We start from the raw sequence: 26,526 nt of genomic DNA, 5'->3' as shown, positions 1-26,526 counted from the left end.
AGAAGGAAAAGTTAGTACCTGAGGTTTGCCGTGAAACGGCCCAAGACAGCCGGATTTAGGCTCACACACCCACGGCTCACCGGACCTGGGTTTGGTGTTCTCTAGGTGCGCTAAAGCTTCATGAAGATGGTGGAGAGGGAGGAGGGATCCTTGCAAGGGTGAAGGTGGTGGTGTCTCACTGGTGGTGGGTTCGATGGTGGCATAAGTAGTTCGGGAATGGAGTGTGCAAGAGAGAGATAGAGTGAAAGTGAGAGAGAAAAAAGTGAGCTGAGAAAGATCAGGGAAAAAGAGAGATAAGTTTGTGACTTGCCACGTGGTAGGCAGTGAGAGGAAGAAAGGTTTTAGAAAATCTGAGAAAGAGATTTTGATTGGATAAGGATAGGGGACTAAAAGGCAAAATTACATAAACTTTTAGGGGAAATGTAAAATTACAAAATACTGTTGGGGAGGGGTTTTACACCATTGCTCTGAGTGCAAATCCAGTGTTTCATTCAAGGATTAAGCACTTAGACACAGATTATCACTTTGCATGAGATAGGGTTCAAAAAGGGGACTTTCAAGTTCAATATTTGCCCACTGAAGATCAAACTACAGACATATTAACAAAAGGGTTACATAGTCTTTCTTTCTTGAAGCACTTATGCAATCTCAAACTTGGGATCCCAGTTGAGGTTGAGGAGGGATGTTGACTGATATATACATCAGCATGTATGTTTACACATCAGCAAGGCAGTTAGTTGACACATTAGCAAGGTTGTTAGTCTGTTGAGATTGTAGGAGTATAAGGAAGTTAGTTAGTTGGTTAGTAGCTTATCAGTGAAGCAAATGACATCTGTAACTTGTGTAACAAACTCCTCTCTGTAATTGGTATTCATTCAAAGCAATACAAAACTTCAGTCATTCACTTTCTCTCTCTAAAGTCTCTGCAATTGTTCTCCATTTACTTCTTTTACAATTCATAGCTTAGTGTTAATACAACATATATTACTGCTTGAATTAATTTAAACTAATTTGAATTACGGGGGTGTGAGTTCGAATTTTGGTGCAGAAAGAGAAACACACAATTTTCGTCAACTTAGTTAAGCTTAAGTCCCAAATTTTAATTTCTTGGACTAAAGCTTGAGCTGACTTTAATTTGTATTATGAAAAAAAAAAAAAAAAAAAGTGCTTGATAGCTAATGCAGTTCCATGCATTTTTTTTGGAGCTGCTGCTTCTATTTTGGTGTAAAATGACATGGGGCTAAAAGTACATTGTTGCCCCATGTGATAGTAATGCTGCATGAAATGGTGATTAGTCTGCCTTAAAGAAAATTATAATTGCTAATCATTTGCTTAAACTAGGTACTTTTACTGAAAGTTCTCTCCATGTGAAGGTCTTTCTCTCTGTGCAAGAGGTTTTCTCACTTTTTGTGAGTTAGTGCTCCCAATTTCGGTGAATCGTTTAGCCATCGGTTCTATGCAACGACCCATTCCGGAGTTTACGAAACACAGAATGTTGAGGGCAATTTGTAATTTCACGTTTGGGAGATATTTGTATTTTTGTCTTTAGTGGACCTTGTTTTGTGAGCCACTAAGGGCCCAAATGTTTCCCTTGTCTCTCAGCTCTCTCTCTCTTCCCTCTCCCCATCACTCTTTCCTTCCCTTCACTCTCTGTAAAACTCTCGCTTTTCTCATTTCTCTAATCTCTCTAACCTCTCATCTTCAAGAAAGCACACAAACACAATAACAGCAGCAGTAGCTGCAAACCATCATCCCTCACCCTTCATGTGAACCCCATGAACCCAGAAACGGCAAGGGGACTCTTTCCTAGTTTTCCAGCAATACCCGTGAGTTTGTAGGCATTTTCGACCATCTCTAACAACCTTTTTGGCTTCCAACTAGGTATAATTTTATTCCACTCGTCTTAAACTTCGTTTTGACATATTATGGGTTTGATTTGCTAAGAATTGAAGAAGTTATAACCTCTTAAAGTTTACCCAGTTTAAGGCAACCCCCATGGCTTTTAAGCCATTTTCCAGCCAGACAACTGCAAGTTGGCTATCAAAAAGGTATCATTCTCTTTGTCTCATCAAGAAGTATCATTTTTGTTTTTGAATCACCTGATTTCGTGGAGTATTGAAGAAGTTATGAACTTAAAGTTTACCCAGTTTCCGGCGAGTTCCCTAATTTTCCCACAGACCAATCACATTTCAGGCCATTTTCTGGCTATCTTCAACAACCTTTGGGCTTCCAAATGGTATAATCTTGTTCTACACTTTCCTAGCTTCATTTTGATATTTTATGGGTTGAATTTGGTTAAGAACCGAAGAAGTTACGAAGCTTTGAAAATTGCCTAGATTTCCGGTCAAAAACCCAGTTTCCAGTGGATTTTCCAACGACAAGGTTGACCCGACCCGTTGACCTGAATCTGACCCAACCCTGACCTGTTGGAATATTCTTCGAAATATTCCGTTAGGGAATATTCCTATTGACTTTTCGTTGACTTTTATGAAATTTGCGCGGGACCCCCACGTAGGGTATTTCGACGCCCTGATTCCAAATTCGCACTCCGTTTTCCAAATTGAATCATCTTAATAGGGTTTTATTAATTGGTCCCTTTATGTGCTTAGGTGCGTTTATTAGTGGCGTTTCCGTCCTTCCTTGTTCGAACGGCTCTTTGGCGACAGAGTATCTGTGAGTGGACCCCTTCCAAAATGCATGATTTAATTACTAGAAATGCATACATGAAAAGCATAATTTTTATGACTACGTTTTATGAAACATTTATGAGTTATCGGATTTACGTTTTATGAAATATCATGCTTTATCATTTTTACATTCTTTGAAATACACACATACACACACATATATACACACTTATGAACATGGTTTATGATGACGATTTGAGCTAGAACGCTCCTATGATTTATGATATGATGTTTGAGCTATTGAGCTTCAATAAGATATATTTTGGAAAGATTATGTTTATGATTTTCTGTGCTTACTTAGTGGATATTCATTTATATATGCCTTTGGGCAGACGATGTAGGGTCTTCGGGCAAATGATATTTATATATGCATTTAGATGGGTGATGTAGGGCCTACGGGTGGAAGATTTATGTCTTCAGACGGGTGATATAGGGCCTACGGACGGAAGATTTATATGCCTTGGGGCGGGTGATGTAGGGCCTACGGACAGAAGATTTATATGCCTTCGAGCGGGCGATGTAGGGCTTTCGAGTGAATGATATTTATATATGTTTTCAGGCAGGCTATGTAAGGCCTACGAGCGGAAGATTTATATGCCTTCAAGCAGGCGATGTAGGGCCTTTGGGAGAATGATATTTATATATGCCTTCATGCGGACGATGTAGGGCCTACGGGTGGATGATTTATATATGCCTTCGGGCGGGCGATGTAGGGACTTCAGGTGATTATGATACCACTACTAAGCACACTATATATGATATATGTTTTACGAAGGTTTTATGGCATGTTAGGGTTTTCAGAAAGCCTATTACTTATTAGCTATATGAGTTTTCTAAAACTGGGGGTTAGTACATTTGAAAAGTAATTGTTTTAGTATTACTTATATATAAACTTGGTCCACTCATGCTTTGTTTTGAGCCCCATTCAAGACTTAGAATCGAGGTGTACAATCCTGGCGTCAAGGCACTCCCACATTGGTATCTTCAAGTCCTCTCGATGTAGGACCCATTCCTTTGTTCGTACCTTTTCATAATATTCCTTCCACAGTATTCTTGATTAGTTGTATACTCTGAACACATTCCCACAATTGCATATTCATATTAGTTAAATTTACATGTTTTTATTTACGTTCGTTCTTTCTTCATAACTTTCATGCATGTTAATATGGCTTCGTCACCCTCGAGTGTCAGCCATCACATGCCTGCCCTGGTGTTTGGAGGATATCAGGGTCAGGTGTGTCAATTTGGTATTAGAGCATGGTTTGTTAAGAGTATACTTAGGATCGTCTCTTACTCTAGTAGTTTGTCGGCTTTGATATCATTTTGATGTCACAACTTCCGTTTATTGGTGCTTTTTTGGCACAGTTGTGTAATCTTCTTTTTGTCTAAATTGCCACATCCTTATTTGAAGTATGAAATTCGTGTCAAGATTGTACCTCATAGGTGACGAAATGGAATGATGGAAGACTTTGAACGACGGATCGATACTCTACGACATGCATTCCCTAGGAGTTGATCAGTTTGATGAGTAGTGGGCGAGTTCGAGGAAGCGCATGTCAAATGACATGAGACATGATTTGAAAGTCCGATGAGTTGGAACTCTATTGATAAGAAACAAATTGTATTTTCCAAAGGGTATTGAAGCGGTGAAAAAGGAAAATTTTTTATGAGGCTCACATTTCAGCGTATGCCATGCATACTGGTAGTACTAAATTGTACCACTGTTTTCGTCCATTTTATTATTGGTATTGTATGAATGGGATATCGTTGATTATGTGAGGAAAGGTCTGATTTATTGGTAAATGAAAGCATAGAGATGGAAGTCATTGGGCTTATCTCAATTTCTTTCTATTCCGGTTTGGCGATAGGACGAAATTTCCATAGTTTTCCTTTTTAGGTTGTCGAGGACCCACTGGGGATGCAAATGGAAATGGGTGAATGCCACCATAAATTTCCTATACAAACCACCTTGTACACGTGGAGATTATGATGACGTTTCGGTATTTGTTGATCAACTCACTCAGCATATTATCTACCAATCTATGAGGACTATACTTTTAACCGCTTGGCATAATTCTTCATTCTAGACTTTGTTAGACTGACGTCTCGATTAACATCGAGTTCGATCGTAATCCCAGATTCCTCCTGATATTGGAAGGCATGCTAGTCAACTTTGGGTTTGTGTTTACCCTACAAGACTTCGTATCATTTCTAAAGTAGATAGACTATTCAAGAAAACCACTCAGGTTTGAAAGTTTTAGCTGAGACCATCAATCATTCAATCACCTGTTAATACCCTATCGAGCGAATCATTACCACTGGTGATTGAATCTCCCTGAGGTTATCGTTAGTTGTTGTGAATATTAGAATGGGAAAAAGTCTAAGTCCGCACTCAACCAACTCAACTTGCCACCACATAATCAAGTTAAGTACTCGCACGTGTTCTTGCATCAAAGTTACGCATTAAATCCAGTTATCTTGTACTTTATATTTGATGGACATATTTCGACCCTTAAATTCTTGAATGGTCTTTTAGCTGTCTCAGCATAGCCTTTTGCTAAATCTGAGAGAAATTTCAATGTATCAACTTGCCTAGGCTTTGTGAATCACATTGTTTAGTTATAGGGTGTGCCGTCACTATTATACCTTATTGGGATGCGTATTTCACTTCCAAGTCTTGTGAAGCTTTTTTTAAGGCCATGGGTACTAAGTTGTTATCCAGTACCACATTTCATTCTCAGACTGTTGGCCAGTCTGAACGAACTATTGGAGTTGTTTACAACGACAATTATTATTTTCGGTTTAGGTATGGCACTATTTGAGACATAGTATGAGAGATTCTACAGGCAACACTTGTTAGACAGAAGAGTATTGCAAACTATGTGCTTCAGATGATGTCACCTTGGAGTTGGATAAAATGGTAATTTTGCACCCTTAGGAAGTTACTTGTTTATCGAGACAATAATGTGTTGTCGATATTGCGAGCTACAAATTGTAATATCGATAGCTTATTCGTTAGGTTTGCTATGCAAGTAGACAAGTAGACCCATCTACGGTAGTAGTTACTAATTAATTATTGTTTGGCTTCGACCCAAAGACACACACACCTATTTACGAAATAGGTGACGTTACAAATGCTTGGGCAAGACCCATTTTCATTTTCGGTTTTAATTTTCAGTGCTAGTATTTTAACTTACATTATTATAGTTATATATATTTGTATTTTTGACATTACAAATGTTTGGGTAAGTCATTTCCACTTTCAGTTTTAAATTTAGTACAAGTTCTCATCTCCTATGTTAATACATATCTATTTTGACGTTATCTTACTATGCGTACATATTTTTTTCCTTACGTTACTATAGATTTTTGACTTTATATTTTTTATAGTTATGATACTACTATTATATTGATGGGGGAAGAAAGTATGAGCTTGGAGGCATGAAAGAGGAATCACTGCAATCCGATCGCGACGGAGTGGCATTCTCTTTTATGTAACCGTTCTGACTTGATTTCTTCTTTATATATATTATTCTTCCTATCTTCAAGTATTTATGTATAGCATGTTATTTCAAATTTCAAGGATCTTGTTTTGTGAGCCACTAGGGGCCCACATGTTTCCCTTGTCTCTCTGCTCTCTCTCTCTCTCTCTCTTCCCTCTCCCCGTAACTCTCTTTCCCTCCCTTCACTTTCTCTAAAACTCTCTCTTCTCTCATTTCTCTCATCTCTCTCTATCCTTCCCTTTCTGGGAAAGCACACAAACATAACAACAATAGCAGCAGCTGTGCACCACCATCCCTCACCCTCTATATGAACCCCCACCGAACCCAGAAACGGCGACATGACTCTTCCCCAGTTTTCCAGTGAGACCCGTAAGTTTGCAGGCATTTTTCGGCCATCCCCGGCTACCTTTTGGCTTCTGAATATGTATAATCTTATTCCTCTCATCTTAAGCTTCGTTTTGACATATTATGGGTCCGATTTGACTAAGAAATGAGGAAGTTATAACCTTTTAAAGTTTACCCAGTTTTCGGCGACCCCCGCGGCTTTCAAGCTATTTTCGGGCCAAACCATGGCAATTTAGCCGTTGAGAAAGGTACCATTCTCTTTGTCTCGTCAAGAAGTATGATTTTTATTTGAACCACTCAATTTCGTTGAGTATTGAAGAAGTTATGAACGTTTAAAGTTTCCCCAGTTTCCAGTGAGTTCCTCAGTTTTCCCGCGGACCAGTCACCTTCCATGCCATTTTCCAGCCATCTTCAGCAACCTTTGGGCTTCTAAATAAGTATAATCTTGTTCTACACTTTCCTAGTTTTGTTTTAATATATTATGGGTTAAATTTGGTTAAGAAACGAAGATGTTACAAAGCTTTGAAAATTATCTAGATTTCCGGTCAAAAACCCAGTTTTTGGTGGGTTTTCCAACGACCGGGTTGACCCAGATCTGACCCCAAATCCGATGGAATATTCAAGAATATTCCGTTAAAGAATATTCTTTAGAATATTCCTGAAATATTCTTTGGAAAATTCTCTGGAATATTCTTGTTGACTTTTCGTTGACTTTTATAAAATTTGCCCGGCATCCCTTTAAAGGTATTTCGACGCCCTGATTCTAAATCTGCACTCCGTTTTTCCAAATTCAGTCGTCTTAATAGGGTTTTACTAACTGGTCCCTTTATGTGCTTAGGTTCATTTATTAGTGGCGTTTCCATCCTCCCTTGTTCGAACGGCTCTTCGGCGACAGAGTATCTGTGAGTTCCCTTCCAAAATGCATGATTTAATTACTAGAAATGCATACATGAAAAACATGATTTTTATGACTACATTTTATGAAACGTTTATGAGTTATCGGATTTACGCTTTTATGAAATATCATGCTTTATCAAATTTACATTCTTTGAAATATTTATGATTATATATATACACTTATGAACATGGTTTATGATGATGATTTGAGCTCAAACGCTCCTATGATTTATGATATGATGTTTGAGCTACTAAGCACCGATGAAATATATATTGGAAAGATTATGTTTATGATTTTCTATGCTTACTTAGTGGATATTCATTTATATATGCCTTCGGGCGGGCAATGTAAGGCCTTCAGGTGAAAGATATTTATATATGCCTTCGGGTGGGCGATGTAGGGCCTACGGGTGAAAGATTTATATATGCCTTCGGGCAGGCAATGTAGGGCCTATTGGCAGAAGATTTATATGCCTTCGAGCGGGCGATGTAAGTCCTTCGGGCGAATGATATTTATATATGCCTTCGGGCGGGCGATTGTGATACCACTTCTAAGCACACTATATATGATATATGTTTTACAAACGTTTTATGGTGTGCTAGGGTTTTCAGAAAACCTATTGCTTATTAGCTATATGAGTTTTCTAAAACTGGGGTTCATACGTTTGAAGAGTAATTGTTTTAGTATTACTTATAAATAAACTTGGTCCACTGATGCTTTGTTTTGCGCACCCTTCATGACTTAGAATCGATGCGTATAATCCTAGCGTCAAGGTACTCCCGCATTGGTATCTTCGAGTTCTCTCGGTGTAGGACCTATTCTTTTGATTGTACCTTTTCATAATATTCCTTCCATAGTATTCCTTATTAGTTGTATGCTCTGAACACGTTCCTACAATTTCATATTCATATTAGTTAAATTTACGTGTTTTTATTTACGTTCGTTCTTTCTTCATAACTTTCATGCATGTTAATATGGCTTCGTCACCCTCGGGTGTCGGCTAGCACGTGCCTGCCTTGGCGTTTGGAGGATATCGAGGTCGGGCATGTCACCCTAGAAGTGGCTAAGGTCGGTGGCAACCCATTTCCCTGTTCTTCTCCCTGCTTTCCTCTTCTGTTGTTCTTTGTTTTTCCTACCCGTTTTTCCTCTGTCATCCACCCCCTGGTGCTTCTGATTTAACCAGCCTTTGCCCCCGATTGGAAATTCTTCTTTTCCGATCTATCCCTTCTTATCCTCCCCCATAATCTTTCCACCTCCATGCATCTACTCAAATCATTTTCTTTCTCCCTCACTTGGCTTCATCCGATCTTGATTCCATTGTTTTGATCTGTAACGTTTTCATTCTACCGTGTTTCACGACTTTCTAGGAAGGTGTGTAGAGCTTGGGCTCGGGTGGTTACACCACCACCTTCCGTTTGTGTGTCACTCTCGGCACTTTTGCCTGTGGGAGGTTTTTTCCCACTGGCTTCCTTCCCTTGGTGGATGCAGACTCGATATGTGGGGTGCTTGTTTAAGGATGATGAAATTTGTTTATGGTTATGTTCCTGGGGCTTGGCTGGGTTTGAACTTCGGCAATTGCAGGGGGCCTGGTTCGTGGACAACGGAAAGTGCTTCGGCGGCGAGAGGATTTAGTCGCTTAGGTTTATATGCTTGTCTTTTCTATATTGGGATCAACTCTCGGGTTGGACTATTCTTTTGTTGGTGTTGTGGAGGTTCATAGTTGTTGTGTACTCTCTGTAAATTTGTGCATCCGGTTGTGTATGTTTGTTGTGCGATGATGGTAAAATTTTACCTTATTGCCAAAAAAAACTTGGTAGTTTTACTTTGGCGTACCATTTGACTTGAGGACCAATTATACCATAATTATTATTATTTTCTTACTTATAATCTATTGCTGTACTTGTTTGATTTTCAATATATGACCGTGGAATAGTTTGGTTTCTGGAAGAGTTGAGTCTCGTAAATCGCAATCAAGGGGCAACGACCTTGACTAATCAGCAACTAAAACGTATTTAATCAGACATGTACTTGGTCGCTTTATATAAAGTAGTAAGTAGATATAGGTAAAGCGATTACCACAGGTCCAGCAAACCAAGCAGACAAATCTGCCATTAGGACATGATTTGCTGCACTGCACAATTCACTCGGTCTCTGTCTTTACTGCTGTATTGTATTCTAATACTTGCCTTCTATGACTTTACATAGTCAACTAATGTAACATGTATATATATACAATCTGTGATAATGCAAATAATCAAGTAAATCAATCACAAACTATTCTCACCTATTCTCTGCTCTTTTGCATTCATACTTTCCTTTCCAATCTCAAATTCTTTTGCGTACATATACCTAAAACAATGGTTCACAAGGCCTGCGTTGTCTGCATGATTCCCTTCATTGTATTGCTATTGCTCTCATCCAAAACAGACTTGGCCAATGATTCTGATGATCCAATACACAGTTACACACACACACTCTCTCTCTCTCTCTCTCTCTCTCTCTCTCTCACTCTCTCTCTCTCTCTCTCTCTCTCTCTCTCAATTGATTTCTTACGCATGGTTTGGCATAATCATTACTGTTGATTTAAGTAACATCATACTAAAATATATTGCCGTTCTGCAGATTAATAGTATGCTTGTCATGCATGCCATGTAAAATATAAGGTAACAATATATGGGAATTGTTATTAGCACCTCAAAAATCTCATTTGACACTCCAAACTTTCTATAATTAGAAAGAAAAATACACTTGTAAGGAGTGCAAAATGAGATTTTTAGAGTGCTAATAGCAGTTTCCTAATATATTTGTCTTATAAATATGTAGCTACATATACAAGCTAGATTCGCTTATCATCAAGTTTCTCTTGTAGGTACCAAAACCATCGCCTGAAGGTCGAAATTTGCTTTTATAAACAGTTGAGAAAATTAGAGTACACAACTCTAATATTTAAGTGTTAGACAAAATAAGCAAACAAATTACTTGTATTACACTCACAAATATTACAACACACAAATTCTCGAAGACACAATTTTAAAAGTTATGACACTCTCTTACTTTTTAGAGACAAACTCTAAAACACTCACATTCCTCACAAAGACCTTATATCTCACTCACACTTAATGGAACTCACTTCTTGGTTATTTGCTTGCTTGCCACTTCTTGGTTCTCTTTTACTTGCTTGCTACTTCTTGATTCTAAATGGGGTGGATGACTTGGAACAAATACAAACTCCTATAGGTATCGTATCCCACAATTTCTCAAAGGGTCAAACAAATTCTAACCTTGGTTGAGAAAGCATGTTGATCACATAAGTTGCAGTTCTCATAGCTTCAGCTCAAAACCTTTCTAGTACATTTTTCGCATGTAGCATACTCCGACATATCTCTGCAAGATGTCGATTCTTTCTTTCTATTACATCGTTCTATTTTGGAGTGTTGGCATAAGTGAATTGGTGACGTATTTCATATTATCGTAGATATTGGAAGAACTCACATGAGTTATACTCCTTCATTATCTGTGCATAAGCAACGAATCTTTTTTCCTACTTCTCCTTCAACTATCTCTTTTCTTTCATAAAGAAATCCCACACGTACATAAAGAAGTCATCAATGAACGTCACCATGCACTACATCCCACCTACCAATGGTTGCTTGATAGGCCCGAACACATCAGAGTGAACCAACTCTAATGGTTCTTTTGCTTTGAATTTTGACTCCTCGTATGCTAGTTGATGTGTTTGACCATACTAGCATCCTGCAAAAACTATGTCTGAGCTAAAGACAGCTAACATGACCCAGTCTCATATACTGTAAATTTGTTGTCTCGTTACTCTTTGTCTTATCTACTTATGCAATTTTTTCTTACACTACATAGACTGACTCCAATCTTCATCCCTTTGTTGGTGGCTTTTCTAAGACCTTGAGATATCGATACACCTTCACATCTTGGGGATCGAACAAGACATAGTAACCTGACGATGTCAGCTGTACCAATCAGAGCAGATTCTGAACATGGTAGACATCTTGTAGTGACACCTGGTTAGGTCTATATTGGGGCTCCATTACTGCCTTACCGACATGGGCTATCGGTAACCTTGGTTATCGGGTATTACTACCACGCCATGTATTCAGAAAGATACTGCAACTTCTCTTAATCGCCCGTCATATGGTTTGAACAACCTAAATCCACGGCCATTCTCGTAGTCAGTCTGTTCTAGATTTCTTGTTGTGAGAGCTAACTTCTACTTCTCTCTCTATAGCAAAATATGTTTTGGGGTCCCAATCTTCCTCGAGTTCTTATTTGTTTTTTGGAAGTGGCAACATTACTCTCGACATAAATTTTCTTTCTACAGTTGTAACATTTGCCTTCAAACATTTCATTATTCTCAAACTCAACAAGTGATGATCGAGTCAGCCATCCTTGTACAACGACAACGAAGCCTTAGTATTCGGGTCTCAGACTGGATAATTATTCTTTCTATCCTAGATTCTGCCATGGCAGCAGTAGGATTTAATTCAGAAATTTCCGGGCACATGTGGACTTTACCTTGTGAAAATACTGAACAATCGTCATATCCCATTGTGCCACTGATAATAGCTTATTCTTGAGAAGTTGTAGCCTTATATTTGTTTTTTTTTTTAAAGGAGTGTGGGGAAGGTGTCCAATGCTTTTTTTGATGTTGTGGCTTTTCGTCCAACAATTCTTCTTCAATTGATATCTTCAGGGAAAATATTGCTTTTCCTTCTTTGATTTTCCACTTACGCAATGTGCCATTGGTGTCTTCTTCCGACTGAGTACCTTCCCTACCACCGACGACCTCTCTAAGGTCTTGGCCTTGCAAATAAGACTCCATATACGCCGCCACGTGTTGTAATTTTTGTTGTTGAGCTTCTTGATTCCTTCAACTACTTATAGATCACCCATTGTGCCGGCAAAATTTCGAGAAGCCAAACAAAATTAGCCAACAATCTTGCAAAGTATTGAACTTCTCAAGATTCTCGAACGCTTCACTATAGCCGGTCCCTGACCATACCGTTCTAATACCTCTTGAGCTTTATGCCAAAAAACTTGATAGTGTCCTTACATCCTTGGTCTATCCTTTTGGATAACTCGCGATGAGCCCATATGTGTCAAAACCGAATTTTATCCTCCCACAACCACACATCAACAACTGTAAGATCAAAGTATTGAGTGTATCAACGATGTATCTGTGACAGATAAAACTTGGACTGTTCACTTGATTCCTACAGCAGTATTTTGTTATTGTTCGAATACAAAATAGCAGTTAGTCTCTTTCTCATATATGTGTACATTTATTCGTTTTTAGCATGTATGATTGATAACTGATTACCAAGTTTCCTTATTGCCATTGCAGAGAAAGTGACGACCAGTAGGCGGTATATGCAAATAAAGATTGGCATGGCGAACAAAATAAGCGTACCAGTACCAAATAAACCGCCCGGAGCAGGACATTGACACCGAACGAATAGCTAATCTAGCAATTGAGGATGAATTTGCACATGATCCAATTTATAAAGGTTTGATTCATTTGGAATAACCACAAGGTGCGTTTACCTTATTTAGTTCTTGCTATATATAGTTCAGTGTTTTTAAGCTCAGGTTCGTGCTTGTATTGTCCCTAGTTGTAATCTATGCGTCTTCTTAATTAGGGTTTATCCTATATATTCATGGAGGGATGTTCCATGACTACCTAAATAAACCCTTGTCCCTTATTGTAATATTAATTCAGATTTTGAGAGTAAAACACATCCTTTGGCTTGGGAAAGAGTAATTTCTTCTCTTATCTCTAACTCTAGGGTGGATTAATTAATCGTTATAGTAGCGAGTTATCAACCTTGAGTGTTCACTTGAGGAACATGAATTGAAGTGGATGATCTAAGGAAGTGAGTGACCATGAATCCTTGATCACCAAGTGCATGCTAGATCTCTAGATTACAGGTATCTTCAAGAATATAGGAAACTGGATAATTTCATAGTAGATCAGGTTTTCGCATCTAATGGAACAAAAATGGTCAATCTTAGCAAAGTCGATGGACTTCACCCACTTATCCAAAACAAAATGATGGTGGCATCACTTATCCATTTGTATAACTCTGCGATAGAGGCTATTGTGCATGACCGAATTTCTGAGCTATTCATATTTCGATCCGCCTTACTCCGGCCCTATAATGGTCGTGTTAGTGTAAAAGGTTGGCTCGACACAAGCCAAGATGAATGTGAAGAGAATCCCACATCGGAGAATTACAACTATAATCTAAGGTTTAAATAAGGTGTTCCACTCCTAATTGCACTAAGGTCTTTTGAGATAAAACCCCACACTTAAGATCCACTGGGCGTGATACCATCCAAAAAAATTGGATTGAGGTGGTTAAGTAGAGCCAATATCAGTGCCCGACGGCCTTAGTAGGGGACATTTATGTGGTTCGGCTTTGGCGCACACCTTCAAGGAGGAAGGCACATGGTCAAACTCTGATACACGGTGGCAACTCATTACTCTTGGAGGACTATGGAAAAAAGTTAAAGCATGGTTGATAGAGCAGGGCTCGGGAATCCTAGTCTGCCAAGAGCTAAGTGGAGCACCGACAAGGTGGCGATTGTTGGTGTTAAAGGTTGGCTCAATACAAGCCAAGATGCATGTGAAGAGAATCCCACATCGGAGAAGTACAACAATAATTTAAGGTTTAAATGTAGGTGTTTCACTTTTAATTACGTAAAGTGAAGAGAATTTCATATCGGAGAAGTAAAATAATCTAAAATGTGTTTCTTCTAATTGCACCGAGACTTTTTGAGATAAAACCTCACACCTGAGGTCCATTGGCATGTCCTTTCCATCAAACTTGCATTAAATAAAGAAAGGAATTCAGGAATTAATCAACTGGATAACTATACAGACAAAAGAAATAGCAGTTTCATGAACAAAGTCAAAACTAAGATTGAAGTCCAAAACCATACGAAAGAGAAACTGCTGCAATTTTCTCAAACCAAATAGTACAACATTGATGGCATCGCACATAAGATAAGCAGACACAAAGCAATCAAAAGTACCAATCTTCCTTTTTGTTATCTGATATTATCAATTACAAAAAGGAAGAAGAAGAGCATTAAACAACTTATTAACCCACTAAATGGATGCCACATTGACGCAAGCCGGGTAGCCGGGTATGGGGAAACCCATAAACAGCTTACTTTTGGTGATGATAAAAATAAATACTTTTCAGTTTGACAGTGTTCTCCGAGCTGCGGAATAAAAAATAAAAAAAAAGAAAAAAAGGTATGCAGCATCTTCTTCCAGTCCGCCTGTTAAAGTTTCACATTCATTTGATGCTAGAAAATTCTTTAAATTCTTGCGAGGAGCTTTGTATCCGTTGATTAATTCTTAAAATTTCTTAAACGTCTTTGTGATTGGGCTGGCCTTGGTAGGTTTCATAGGATGGGGCATGCACAATTCAGTCTCCATGTTCAGTTTTCAGCTGATGCAACTTGAAGAAGAATTAATGAAGCTGTAGAACTACGTAAGAGTTTGGGGCTTCCATCAGCTAGTACAAATGTGTGGAGACTGGAGAATTCCATTTTGTCAATGGTGAAAAGCACACAGGTACATGACCTTGGGTAGTAAATTTACATTTCTGTTAGTGTTGTTGTAGGATTAATAGAAACTTGTTAAGCTTGTCTTTTGTTAAGTTTGCCTTCAAATTTGGAATTCAAATTAGTGTAAACGAAACATGTGGGATTTGTATCACTTAATCTGAAATGTGTAGTTCTATATTGTATGGAATTTTCTGTGGACATACTAGTTCACCAATTTTCCTGTTGATATCCATTTTTCACCACAGATTGTCAGGACTAATTGTGGATACATTTGGATGTGTAGCGGTAGTAGCATTGTCTGCTGCTTGGGTTGACAAGCACAAAGCAGAAGTAGAGGCCTGTATTAGTAGAATTGACCAAGTTAATTATGTAAACTGGAGATCGTCTTTGGAAGTTTAAAAGAAGAAGGATTGGATGTGTCAAAATCCAAGGAAAGGGATCCATATATCTGTCCTCAAAGAACAAAGGTAGGATACCCCACAAAATTTAACATTCTTCAGGCAGCACAGTTTATACTTTTCCTTTTTGTGCTTTATGAGATCTGTGGTAAGTGAATGTTTAATTTCCTGTTGCATTATTTAGGTTATGGAAAACGGGATCTTTTATTCCATTTCACTTGAGGGACAGAAGACAGGGTTTAATGCTGACCAGCGTGGAAACCATCAATTCATATCAACAATTTCAGACGGTCAGAAAGTTCTTGATATGTTCTGCTACAGTGGTAGTTTTGCTCTAAATGCTGCACAATGGGGTGCTGCGAATGTCATTGGTATGAATAATTTGATTTAGAACATGTCCTTCTATAAGAACTTCACTGAAATTGGCTAGGTTCGATTCTTACTGAACTGCCATTCAAAGCTAGATTTTGTCCCACTTTTGTTGTTTGATCATCCTGCTCATAAAATATGAATGAGGCCATGGGAGGGATCTTTAATACCGAAGACGTATTCATTTTGTGAGGCAACAAAAGCTGAGAATTTTTCACCTGATATTCATTTAACTTTCTCGGTAATCTTCCGTTTAAAAGGACGTCTAGAATTCGATGCTATATATTCATCTTCATAGGACATCTTAAGATTGCATGTTCAAAAGCTAGATGAGTTTCTAATTATTCCTGTATTCCGTCAGGCATCGATTCATCATTGCCTGCGATTGAGCTAGCCAAAGAAAATGTTCTTAACAACATGGATCCAGGAAGAATAACGTTGCTTAAAGAAGATGCAAGTGAGTTTATGAAGGGTGCTCTTTCTAGGAATGAATCGTGGGATATTGTCATTTAAATCCGAAAGAAGGTACTGTTCAGTTAAATCCGTACCATGTATTCGAGTTGTTTCATTACAAATACGAGCACATTGTGCTTGTTCCCCCGTCTATTACTCATTGCTTCTTCTGCCTGTCCGTTAGTGATTCTTTTGTGAATCTTACTGCTTCTTATTGGGTTGTTATTGAATCCAGGTTTTACATATTGCATCAGGGATGTATAGAAATTTGAATTCATTGGCAATGCAACTGACAAAGAGAGGTGGTCTTCTCATGACTTGTTCATGTTCGGGAGCTATGACGCAGAGTGGGACGTTCTTGCGTATTCTTCAGGCAAATTGAACGGTACCTTCACTAAATGTTTAACGCCCTAAATACAGTAGACGTTACTAATCTCATGAAATTATATGAACACCGATTTCCGCTGGCTTAGGAGCCTTGTATGCATAAAGAAGATTATTCGTTCAGGTTCATGTATGTTTCCGATTGTTGATGAGTGTTTCAGATGAATATAGGTTGATGCTGCATCTACAATAGAAAAAGCTCTGATTTTCACCATCATTCTATGGATTGCTTGTTTCGCCTCCTTCGCCGTCAAAGTACCTGTGGTATCAGTTCATATTTGGTTACCTAAAGCTCATGTAGAGGCACCTACGGTAGGTTCTGTCATCTTGGCAGGAATTCCTTTAAATTGGGAATCTACGGGTTTTTAAGATATTCAATAACCCATGTTTCCCGAAGCGACATTTTGTTCCACTCTGTTCATTTATACTTCAAGCGCGATTGCTATAATGTATCTAAAGAGCTTCAAAATCAACAGTTTTCTACACTTCGGAACTGAAACTAGAGACAGCATACAATGCTGCCTCGAAGCACGGTTACGAAAATGTCGTTTTTGGCCAAAATGAATAGAATTTGTGTCCGCGCTCTCGCTTTCTCCTTCTGCACTCCCTTCCCTTATTTCTGCAAGTGCACAGGAAGACAGGCGTAAAACGAAAATCTCTTCCGATTTTTGAAATGGCATGTACTGTTAGCTTGTTATCTGAATCAAACCATGACACTTTATTCATATAAATTTGGTTGATAATTAATTTGAGGAGCAACTCTTCATCTTTCTCAACTATTTGCTCGCTAAAATTTTCATGATGCAGCATCAGCGGCAAGGAGAAAAATAACCGTTCCACGGGACGCCGTATCAGCACGCAATCATCCCATTGACCCATCCTACCCAGAAGGCAAATACCTTTCTAACGTCCTTCCGAGGATCCTTTGAAGATTGACAAACTTACTTTAGAACACAAGCGCAACCCAATCATACATTTTCAACAGCGCCCAGACAGAGCGATCGATCAATGGAAATAACTTTAGATGTATTCAATACTATTTCTGGAATTATACATGAAAGTGTTCGTTCTGTCACTCTCGGGAGAGACTGGGAAGAAAAAAAATTAAAGAAAACTCCAAATGACCAAAATGCTTACCAAAGTTATATGTACTGCTCACATTGAAAACATTAATATACATATGATTAAAATCGGTCATGGGAAACGCTTAAGCCAGTCCATCGACATCAGCAGTTCTACTTGCCTTAGTGACCTCCTGGATTTCTGTTCCAAGACAAATACGACGGGTCTCCAAGTTGCCTGAAAGAAGAGAAAGGGTCATTGGTCATCATATTGAAATATTAAAGTGTTTGCTATCAAAAAGCACATACGTAGAAGCATTTAGAAATAGCGGCCACATCATATCCAACCCCGGACAAAATTATCTAGGCATTGACAAAATTACTACGAAAGAGTGTTCGATTAACATGGATGGTACAGTTAACAGAACGTCATCTGTCTGTCAACATATAATGTGGAGAAATTCCATATTCACCAAAGCTATAGATTTCACGTGGATGAGTGTGTGTCTACATATTACGAAATTGAAGGCTGTGCTGGAAAAATCAAGGCCAGTAATATCGAAGGTAGAAAAAGAAAAAGCTAATCCTAGTAAGAGTACACCAGCCATAAACCAAAAGTGAAATGAACTTAAGAATCACAAGGGCATGCACAACAAACATCTTTAAGCTGCCATCAAAGAGTGTTACTTGAGGCGACAAGCGGTTAAGGGAAACAAATGCCACATCTTTCTATTTTGAAAAATTGCATTCACTCTAATAACTAGCTCGACATGAAGTAGTCTACAGGGTTTCTTTAGCTGGTTCTTATGGATCTTGAAAGACCATTCAGACAATGATACAAGCATCATGCCACAAAGAGGAGAGTTCATGGAAGGCAACTGTTGATAGCATTTAATATTCCTTGCATGATAAAAATAGGCAGGGTATGTTTGGTTTAGGAGTTTACCTTGGCTTAACGAGATACACAACTGTGAAAGCCATGGCCAGAAAGAAGCACAACCCTCCAACAGTGAGATAAGCAATGCCAAGGAAGTCATTCCTGCCACCAATCCAACTGGTGGTCGAGAGCACGAGCTTCTTTTTTCCATTAAAACTGTATGTGTTGTAATTGTTATCCAGTATCACTTCTATCATATCATTTTCTTCCAGATCCACCTCTATCTTCCCGTACAGCTTTCTAAATGTTGGTAGTGCAGCAGTTCTCATCCAAACAATAAGGTCCTCTTGCTCACTTAACTGTTAAACAAAAAACATTGACCTGGTTAACCGCTTGCCTCCCGGAGAATACATTTCACTTACCCAACCATTAAAATAAAACATTTCAGCAAAACAAAAATCATTTGGTACGATACAAGACACTTTCATTTTTTACCGTAACACTTCAAGACTAGAGATGACAAGTGGCAAAAAGCTTACTGGTTTGGATGCATTGAGAGTTGCGCCACCTTTAAGAGATCCATTCTGAAAGTTCTTTGGAAAGACATTTTTGCCAAACTTGTGCTCCCTATCACTCTTCCAAGAGATATCCTTCTTGTTTACCGTCAACTGCTGCTTATTGCGCGAGAAACTATATGTGTCGTTGAACAAACTCCAAGCAATAAGACCACAAGGTACAATAGGTAGACCATTTGCCATATCTTCAGGCTTACAAGCATCTACGTCACTCTGAGACTTTGGATCTTTCAACTGTTGATCACTTCGACTCTTAACATATCTGATATGTGGAAAACCAGAGTCAGGGTGGATAATAATATTTATACATACTGGCAAATGAAGATCTCTGACTTGATTATAAATATTTCCGACAAAACCATTTGTAGCGACAATCTACCAGGAAGATCCATTGTAGTTGCACAGTGAAACTATTCAAGAATGAGAATTGCTGGCAGTAGCAGAAGTGAGAATAGTGTACTGTGTGAATGAAAAATTATTCAAAGAACTAGTGCACATGCCTTAACCCAAATTATGCTGCAACATCACATGGATTTACATAAAGTGTATACTTTTTCTCCAGGAATCAGGATTTTACTAAAACTCTCGTGATTGACTAAGTGTTTTATTTTTCATTTTGTACAAGACCAAGTAGGAATCAAAATCCTGATAAAACACCCAATATCTTCTCTGCTAGACAACAAATACAACATAATCAGGATGCCAGACATGATCTTAAAGTCGTGCTGTTCTTTGGACCACGTGTCATTATGTGCTATAAGCGATTCCATGGAACCTGGTCTACCTACTGGTCTGTTCACATATGGCCTGCAAACATCAAGGGTCCAATATAGCCATGATAAAATTTAGGCCTTACAGTAATTTGACCCACCCCTTTCATTAACTGTCTGCATAAAGGTTTTTGCATCAACCATATTAAACATAAATGCAGGATCATGGCTAAGGTAGGAGACATACCTGCGATGATTCTGGTAGAAATTGTCAAGCTGATAATATACATATATAGGCTGCTTCATACGCTTTGATACCTGCACAAATTATCCATCAGTAACCATGGGGCATAAGCTCTCAGTTCTAATGAAAAAAATTAATCTAAATGTGCATAATGCTACATATTTCCTGGAGATATAACTCAAAAAGGATTGCAACCACCACCAAAAATGAGTATTAATCATATATGTGGCAACTACAGTCCCTTGATGGTAAAAAAAACAAGGGAAAACCGTACCTTCAGAGTTCTGTTGCATTTTTTAGGTCCAGGGCTTTGTATGAACCTGACCTTATCAGTTCTATTGGTTGTTGGTATGCAATCAGTTTCATAACGATCAATAATTTCAACAACCTGACAGAAACATCATTTTCCTGATCAACTACATGTAGTACTAGAAAAGAAAACAGATAATGCAGAGAATTGGGTTTAAATCAGCCATACATCTCGAGAAGCAAAAAGGGAAGCAACTCCGATGGGAATGAATACAATGCTTACGAGCATGAATGCTGAGATCACCTGCAAGAACAAGTGCGCACACGCACAACGAGATAAGGCAAGAGTTCAACTAAAAATCTAACACGTGAATGTGGATGGCCTGACTAAGGAGATATCGAATACAATACTATAAAACCTACCCATCGTGGCGTGAGAATTGGCTTACACGCTGGAAGTTCCTGCTGAGTAAACCTTGAATCTGAAAAGATCAAGTTTACAACATTTTTAGTTTACAATTGATAGAAAGGCTACTGAGAATCATATGAAATGCAACAGATAACATAAAGTCGGCTTTGTCCATGACGACCAAGTCCTGCACCTTATCAAGTGAACAAATGGAAAAACAATGGAAAAGCTTCCTCTACATATCAGCATCTTAGATTACGTAATTTCAGATTTCACGCATTGGCTGAAATCACTCACTATGTCTGGCACATCCATATATTTTGCCATATATTAGCACACCACGCCAAATCATACTTCGCCGCCAGTATACATTAGATACTCTTTTATTACCATAGACAAGTCTTTCACATAGGTACCCAACAATTGAATCACAGAAAGATTTCCAACACTAGTTACCACGTGCCTTATATAAATCCATTGTAGTGAAAGTATTTTGAGTGGTATGGACCCCTACCTACCATCATCTAAGTTAACCCACCAGATGCCATATCCATACAAGGCTCCTTATGCGAAATCTTATAATTTTACTCTAAAACCACGACAGTTATTCGTGTCGATTTTCATAAACCGAATAATCTTGCCTTCAAATTAATGAACGCAGCCTAGGTTGAAAATTTAACCTCAAATTTAATAAATCCTCTCAAACATGTAATTGACTTCTAAATTTCTAAACCTCACTCAGAAAATATATACTAGACAGGAACCATAAAATTTTGAGACAATAAAATTCAGATAACTGAAAATGGAAATGGCAAAAATCTACAAAATTTAATCTGGGTATTTCTGAAAATAACTCAAAACCCAAAATTAATACACAAGATTAGAGCTTGGGAAGGAAATTACACTTGGGTCGCTTCGAATGCCTCCTGGTAGACGTTGCATCCGCAGATCCGGCGCCTCCTGAGCTTGACGCCGCCGTGTTGGAACTCATCAGAGACGAACCCTGTCTTCCGCAGCAGAGATTTTAAATAACTTTTTCTTTTTCCGAAACTAAGAAAAACCCACTCGAACTTCGGATTCGAATCGTATGCGATGATCAATAGACGAACGGATGAATTTTTTTTCTTTTTTTTTTGGGGTCGATTTCTTTTAAGGGTTAAATGGATATGGAGGTGGTGGGTTTTGAGGAAATGAGGAATTGGGGATTTGTGTTGACTTTTTTAGAGAGAGGGATGTGGAAGAAAGCGTCTCCTTTCTTTCCCTCTCTACAAGGTGGCCGGCGACCCTCTCTCTCCTCTCTTTCTCTCTCTACGTCTAGAAGAAGGAAGACTAGAATAAGAAATTTATGAGAGAGAGAGAAACAAAGACCATTGAAATGTCAAACTAGTACAATGCAATTACACGGTTGGACTCCGTGTCCAATCTTCTTCAATTTGATTTTTCTTTTCTTGTGTTGGTAATTTTATTTTGTTTGTTTACTATTATTTGGTAACGCTTTTTATATTTACTCTGCATAAATTGTTGAATAAATTTCATGTACTTAATGCATCTTAAATTTGCTTTTTCACATGTTTTTTCTATAATACTTCCGCACTCCACATTCTCAATATACACCTTATGATATGTGTTGGAATTCTCAAATTCATATATCGGCTCTCAAATTTTTGTTGCTGCACATTGTAATAGTTTTATGTCCCCCGAAGCTAACTATGTCCTCATTGTTTGAACCTTAGGATGGACCCCAAGCAGGACAGACTGCACCCCCATGTTCATATCCATATCCTCCCACGGAAATGTGGCGACTTCGAGAAGAATGATGAGATTTATGCTGCGGTAAGATTGGAACATCTATCTCAGGTTTTATTAACGCGTGCTAAGTCGTATGTTTTAGCCTCAAGTATTTACTTTTTTTGTGTTCAATGATGTAGCTAGATGATAAGGAGAAGGAATTAAAGCAAAAACTTGATTTAGACCAGGAAAGAAAGGACAGAAGCCTCGAGATCACATTCAATGATATAGCTATATGAATACGCTACAGAAGCCTTGATATAGCCATATTCATATTCATCATTTTTTATCTAAAAGATGAATATGAATATAGGAGTTTAAGGCAGCAAACACAAGATTAAATAATTATTGATGTTATCAAAATCACTAAAACAATGAAAAATATGAAGTCTTATTTCATATGAAACTTCCGAAACATCGATTTCGTGTTTCATTCGTCAAAAACAATTTTTCTCAATCAACATATTTATGGTTTCATTAGTTAAGATTTTGTTCAACATGAAGGATGAGAGGGTTTTGATAGTTGAAAAGATAAATAATAAGCTAAAAGTGATTTAAGGTGTATTTAGAAATTTTTTTTTTTAAAACCAAATAAAGTCAAAATTGTCATTGCATAATGCATAATGAGGTAAATAAGTTATTTAATATTAAATTTTAATATGGAGAAAATAAGTCATTCAACATTTTGTGAGTACTAATATAAAAAGTCTTTGGTTATTGGAGAAAATTAAAAGAAAATAATATTTTGCTCAAGAAAATAAATCAAAGTTAAACCCTTAAATAGAGTGATTACGGTAACGAGTACCAGCATAATAAACACTCATTTTTGTGTCATAGTAGGCAGAGTCTTACCCCAAATATGTAAATTATGTCTATTAAGCCGAACGCTAGTATCAGCATCAATTAAGATGTTTGTCTCTCCAAAAACATGTTTTCAAAGGGCAAAGTGAAACGAATGTGCTAGCTACCTAAGATTTTGCGACCCGTTTGGTGGGTTGGACAAGATTGAACCTTAAGAATAGAATTAGATTAGCAAGAACGTGTACGATAAGACTTCTAACTCATATATAAGGATAGGTTAGATAACTCATTTTATTGTAGATTTATAACATATCATGTCCAGTCGTGTTCATGTCACATTTGACACAACAAACAATGAACTGGACTAAGTCTATTTTAATTTTTTATATGGACTAAATGTATTTTAATTGATCACAATCTGTCTTATCCAGCCCATCAAATGGGATCTTAAATGATGTTATTCAGTCTCCAAAGTGTTGTATCACAATAAACTATGACACCCCCAAAGTTACTATTCACAATTAAGTATTGAACTTTTTACAAATATATGTATGTATATATGGTAACCTAAATAGAATAAAATTAAAAACAAGTGAAGAAAATGATTGGAGTTTGGGGGTTTTTTTTTTTTTTTTTAGTCTTCTTTTTTATTTCTTGTGACCTTAGAAAAGTAGCATGTGGAACGAGTAGTTTTGGGTGACAATTTTCATGTAAAATTAAAAAACAAAGTCGCATAAGTAGAAGGTAACCTATAGATCGTGTTCCAATCCAGTTTTCGAGATCAATTGATCCAGTTCTTCATCATGGATCATTGTTCATTGCTGCATCCATCATGCATGGATTGGTGCTGCTGATGACCATTGATCAACATATGCCAACGTGAAGTTAATGAAGGAACTCGGAAGCCTAGCCCCAAGACATAAGCATTGAATGAGTCTCAACCTACCAGAAATTTAGCTACGATGTATCGTTCATTTATTTGATACATTTAGATATTAAACAATCATTGATTCAAATGATTTTTTATAAGATTGATCTTTAAATTAAGAGAAAGACATTGAACGGTTCTAGTTTCAAAATTTATACAGTAAATATACATTATTTGCAAATAAGAGAATGAACTCATCCTGTTAAAATATAATTAATTAAACCGAAATTCTCTCCATATTATTGAAATATATTCTTATAATTATATTTATTTTTAGGATTCCTTGCACATAAAAGCTATTTAAAACCAAATAATATTATAACTATTGCACATGTTTGATTCAAGAAATCATATTTATACACACCAAGAATTCAAGTATTATTCTAATTGAATTAGCAACCACTTAATATTGACAAGGCTGGTCAAACATGGCCGCCATCATTGTCAAAATGGTACACGCTATTTTTATTTTAAAATATAAAATGAAGACACGATGATACCACGTGTTTTAATATAAATAAACAATACGTGTAATACATTCAACTTTATAGTATTTTTTTTTTTTTAAATTTCACTTGTATTATAATATACTGCATATATATGGTGTAGTGTTCCGATTATACTGAACAAACCTCTCACGTCGTTGAGCAGTAATGCATGGCTTCAAATCTTTAACGTGATGTACTCTTAAGTCTCGACAGCATTATTCGAAATCTCCTCATTAAAGTAGAATTCACACTTCATCACAAGCACTTCATCAACCATAAAACTTGGAAGGATCCTAAAGATTATTGGTATCCTCAGTTTTACAAGAAAAAAGTTAGATGGTTAGGTCATCGGTGTCCATCTTGTTTACCTAATTTAAATCTCTCGAGTTTTATTTTGTATATCTTCGCAGATGTCTATCTGACTGAGAAAGACTTATATATAGTATGTATACACTGTTATGATGACGTTTCGTAATAATAAAACATAAATGTGTATAAGTTTTTTGTCTAAATACCTTTACTTCATTGGCACGAGAAGTCACATAACTTTATATCCATATCATGTAAGTTGTTTTCCTATCTAACTACATTTTCAAAACTTGATGACCTGTAATTCCTAAATCATTAAAAACATAATTTTAGGTAGAACTAACTAATACTATATGAGAAGCTAAAAAATAGTAAATAAGAAAATATTCCCCCTTTCAATCTACAGTACCACATTGATTAAGTGTGTCCATATGTTGCCACCTAAGAGCAACTCCAGCGTTGGAGCCCTCCCCCCTGGCAATACACTATTCAATCCACCTAATGAACAGTAAGTAGCCCTGGCAATAGAATTTGCATCTCCACCGTTACACTTCAATAGCCCTGGCAATAGGCAATAAAATATTTATTTATAAAATAATACAAAATAATTTTAATTGTAATATCGGATAAGATTTTTAATCGTTCTCGTTGCGCCACGTGTCATTATCCGAAGTATTATTAAATAATACAATTATTGGTGATGGATTTCTGATAAGATTATTAACCAATCACGTCGCGCCACGTGTCATAATCGGTTCACAATCTTTGAGGATAGATTTCCATCAGATTTTTAACGAATGACGGCATGCCACGTGTCATAATCTGTTCACAATCTTTGAGGATAGATTTCCATCAGATTTGTAACGAATGACGGCATGCCACGTGGCATTATGCAGAACCTAATCCTTTCTGAATCCTCTATATAATCCACCATCCATCCTCACAAATCTCACACCAAAATTCTCAAGATCTCTATCATTATTCATAGTTTCTGCTTCCTTATTCACAAAAATCTGTATCATTATTCATAGTTTCTGTTTCTTTCTTTCAATGTCTTCTTCTTCTTCCTCAAGGATGATGTGGGAATACAATCAGGAAGAGGAAGAATTGTTTAACGAATCTGAAGCAATCTTCAATCACCAGGGGGTAAGAAATGAGAGGGAAGAGGAGGAGCGTCAAATGAGAAATGACGAAGTAAGAAGAGGCAGAGCCTCACATTCCCGTCGAGTCATCCAAGCTGTGGCTCAGATCTGCAGGCTCAGCCGTTCCGGAAACCTTGATAGAAGCAGGCAACGACGAGGTATGGAACTCTTGGATGATTATTTTGTTCCTAATAGTGCATTCCCTGATACGTACTTTAGACGTCGTTTTAGAATGGAACGACATTTGTTCAACAAAATCATGATTGCTGTTTGCAACCATGATTCTTATTTTGTGCAAAA

The 26,526-nt window shown here is 37.5% G+C and overlaps 1 protein-coding gene, 1 long non-coding RNA gene and 1 pseudogene across 3 annotated transcripts; 2 read left to right on the top strand and 1 right to left on the bottom strand.

The window, feature by feature from the left end:
* Positions 1–9,710: 9,710 nt before the first annotated feature.
* Positions 9,711–13,238, top strand: LOC148696677 (uncharacterized). Its single transcript, XR_015962007.1, has 2 exons — positions 9,711–9,893; positions 12,808–13,238. It is a non-coding gene; the product is annotated as an uncharacterized LOC148696677 (long non-coding RNA).
* Positions 13,239–13,977: 739 nt separating this feature from the next.
* LOC137724674 (uncharacterized) lies at positions 13,978–17,149 on the top strand (annotated as a pseudogene). The gene is made up of 5 exons (XR_015962126.1): positions 13,978–14,132; positions 15,287–15,508; positions 15,624–15,810; positions 16,170–16,333; positions 16,497–17,149. The product of XR_015962126.1 is annotated as an uncharacterized LOC137724674 (transcript).
* Positions 17,150–17,650: 501 nt separating this feature from the next.
* Positions 17,651–22,185, bottom strand: LOC137725419 (ALA-interacting subunit 3). The gene is made up of 8 exons (XM_068464088.2): positions 21,674–22,185; positions 20,785–20,843; positions 20,591–20,665; positions 20,387–20,500; positions 20,116–20,186; positions 19,123–19,420; positions 18,653–18,942; positions 17,651–17,944 (listed from the first exon to the last, which is right to left on the bottom strand). Exons 1-8 carry the CDS (start codon positions 21,759–21,761, stop codon positions 17,890–17,892), a joined length of 1,050 nt encoding a protein of 349 aa, XP_068320189.2. The 5' UTR covers positions 21,762–22,185; the 3' UTR covers positions 17,651–17,889.
* Positions 22,186–26,526: the final 4,341 nt, after the last annotated feature.

The sequence above is a fragment of the Pyrus communis genome, chromosome 5, assembly GCF_041283825.1.
Source record: "Pyrus communis isolate YQ-2024b chromosome 5, ASM4128382v1, whole genome shotgun sequence".
In the NCBI taxonomy this organism is placed as follows: domain Eukaryota; kingdom Viridiplantae; phylum Streptophyta; class Magnoliopsida; order Rosales; family Rosaceae; genus Pyrus; species Pyrus communis.
Note: the sequence above shows the minus strand (reverse complement) of the source record. Positions and strands in the feature narration are given on the sequence as shown.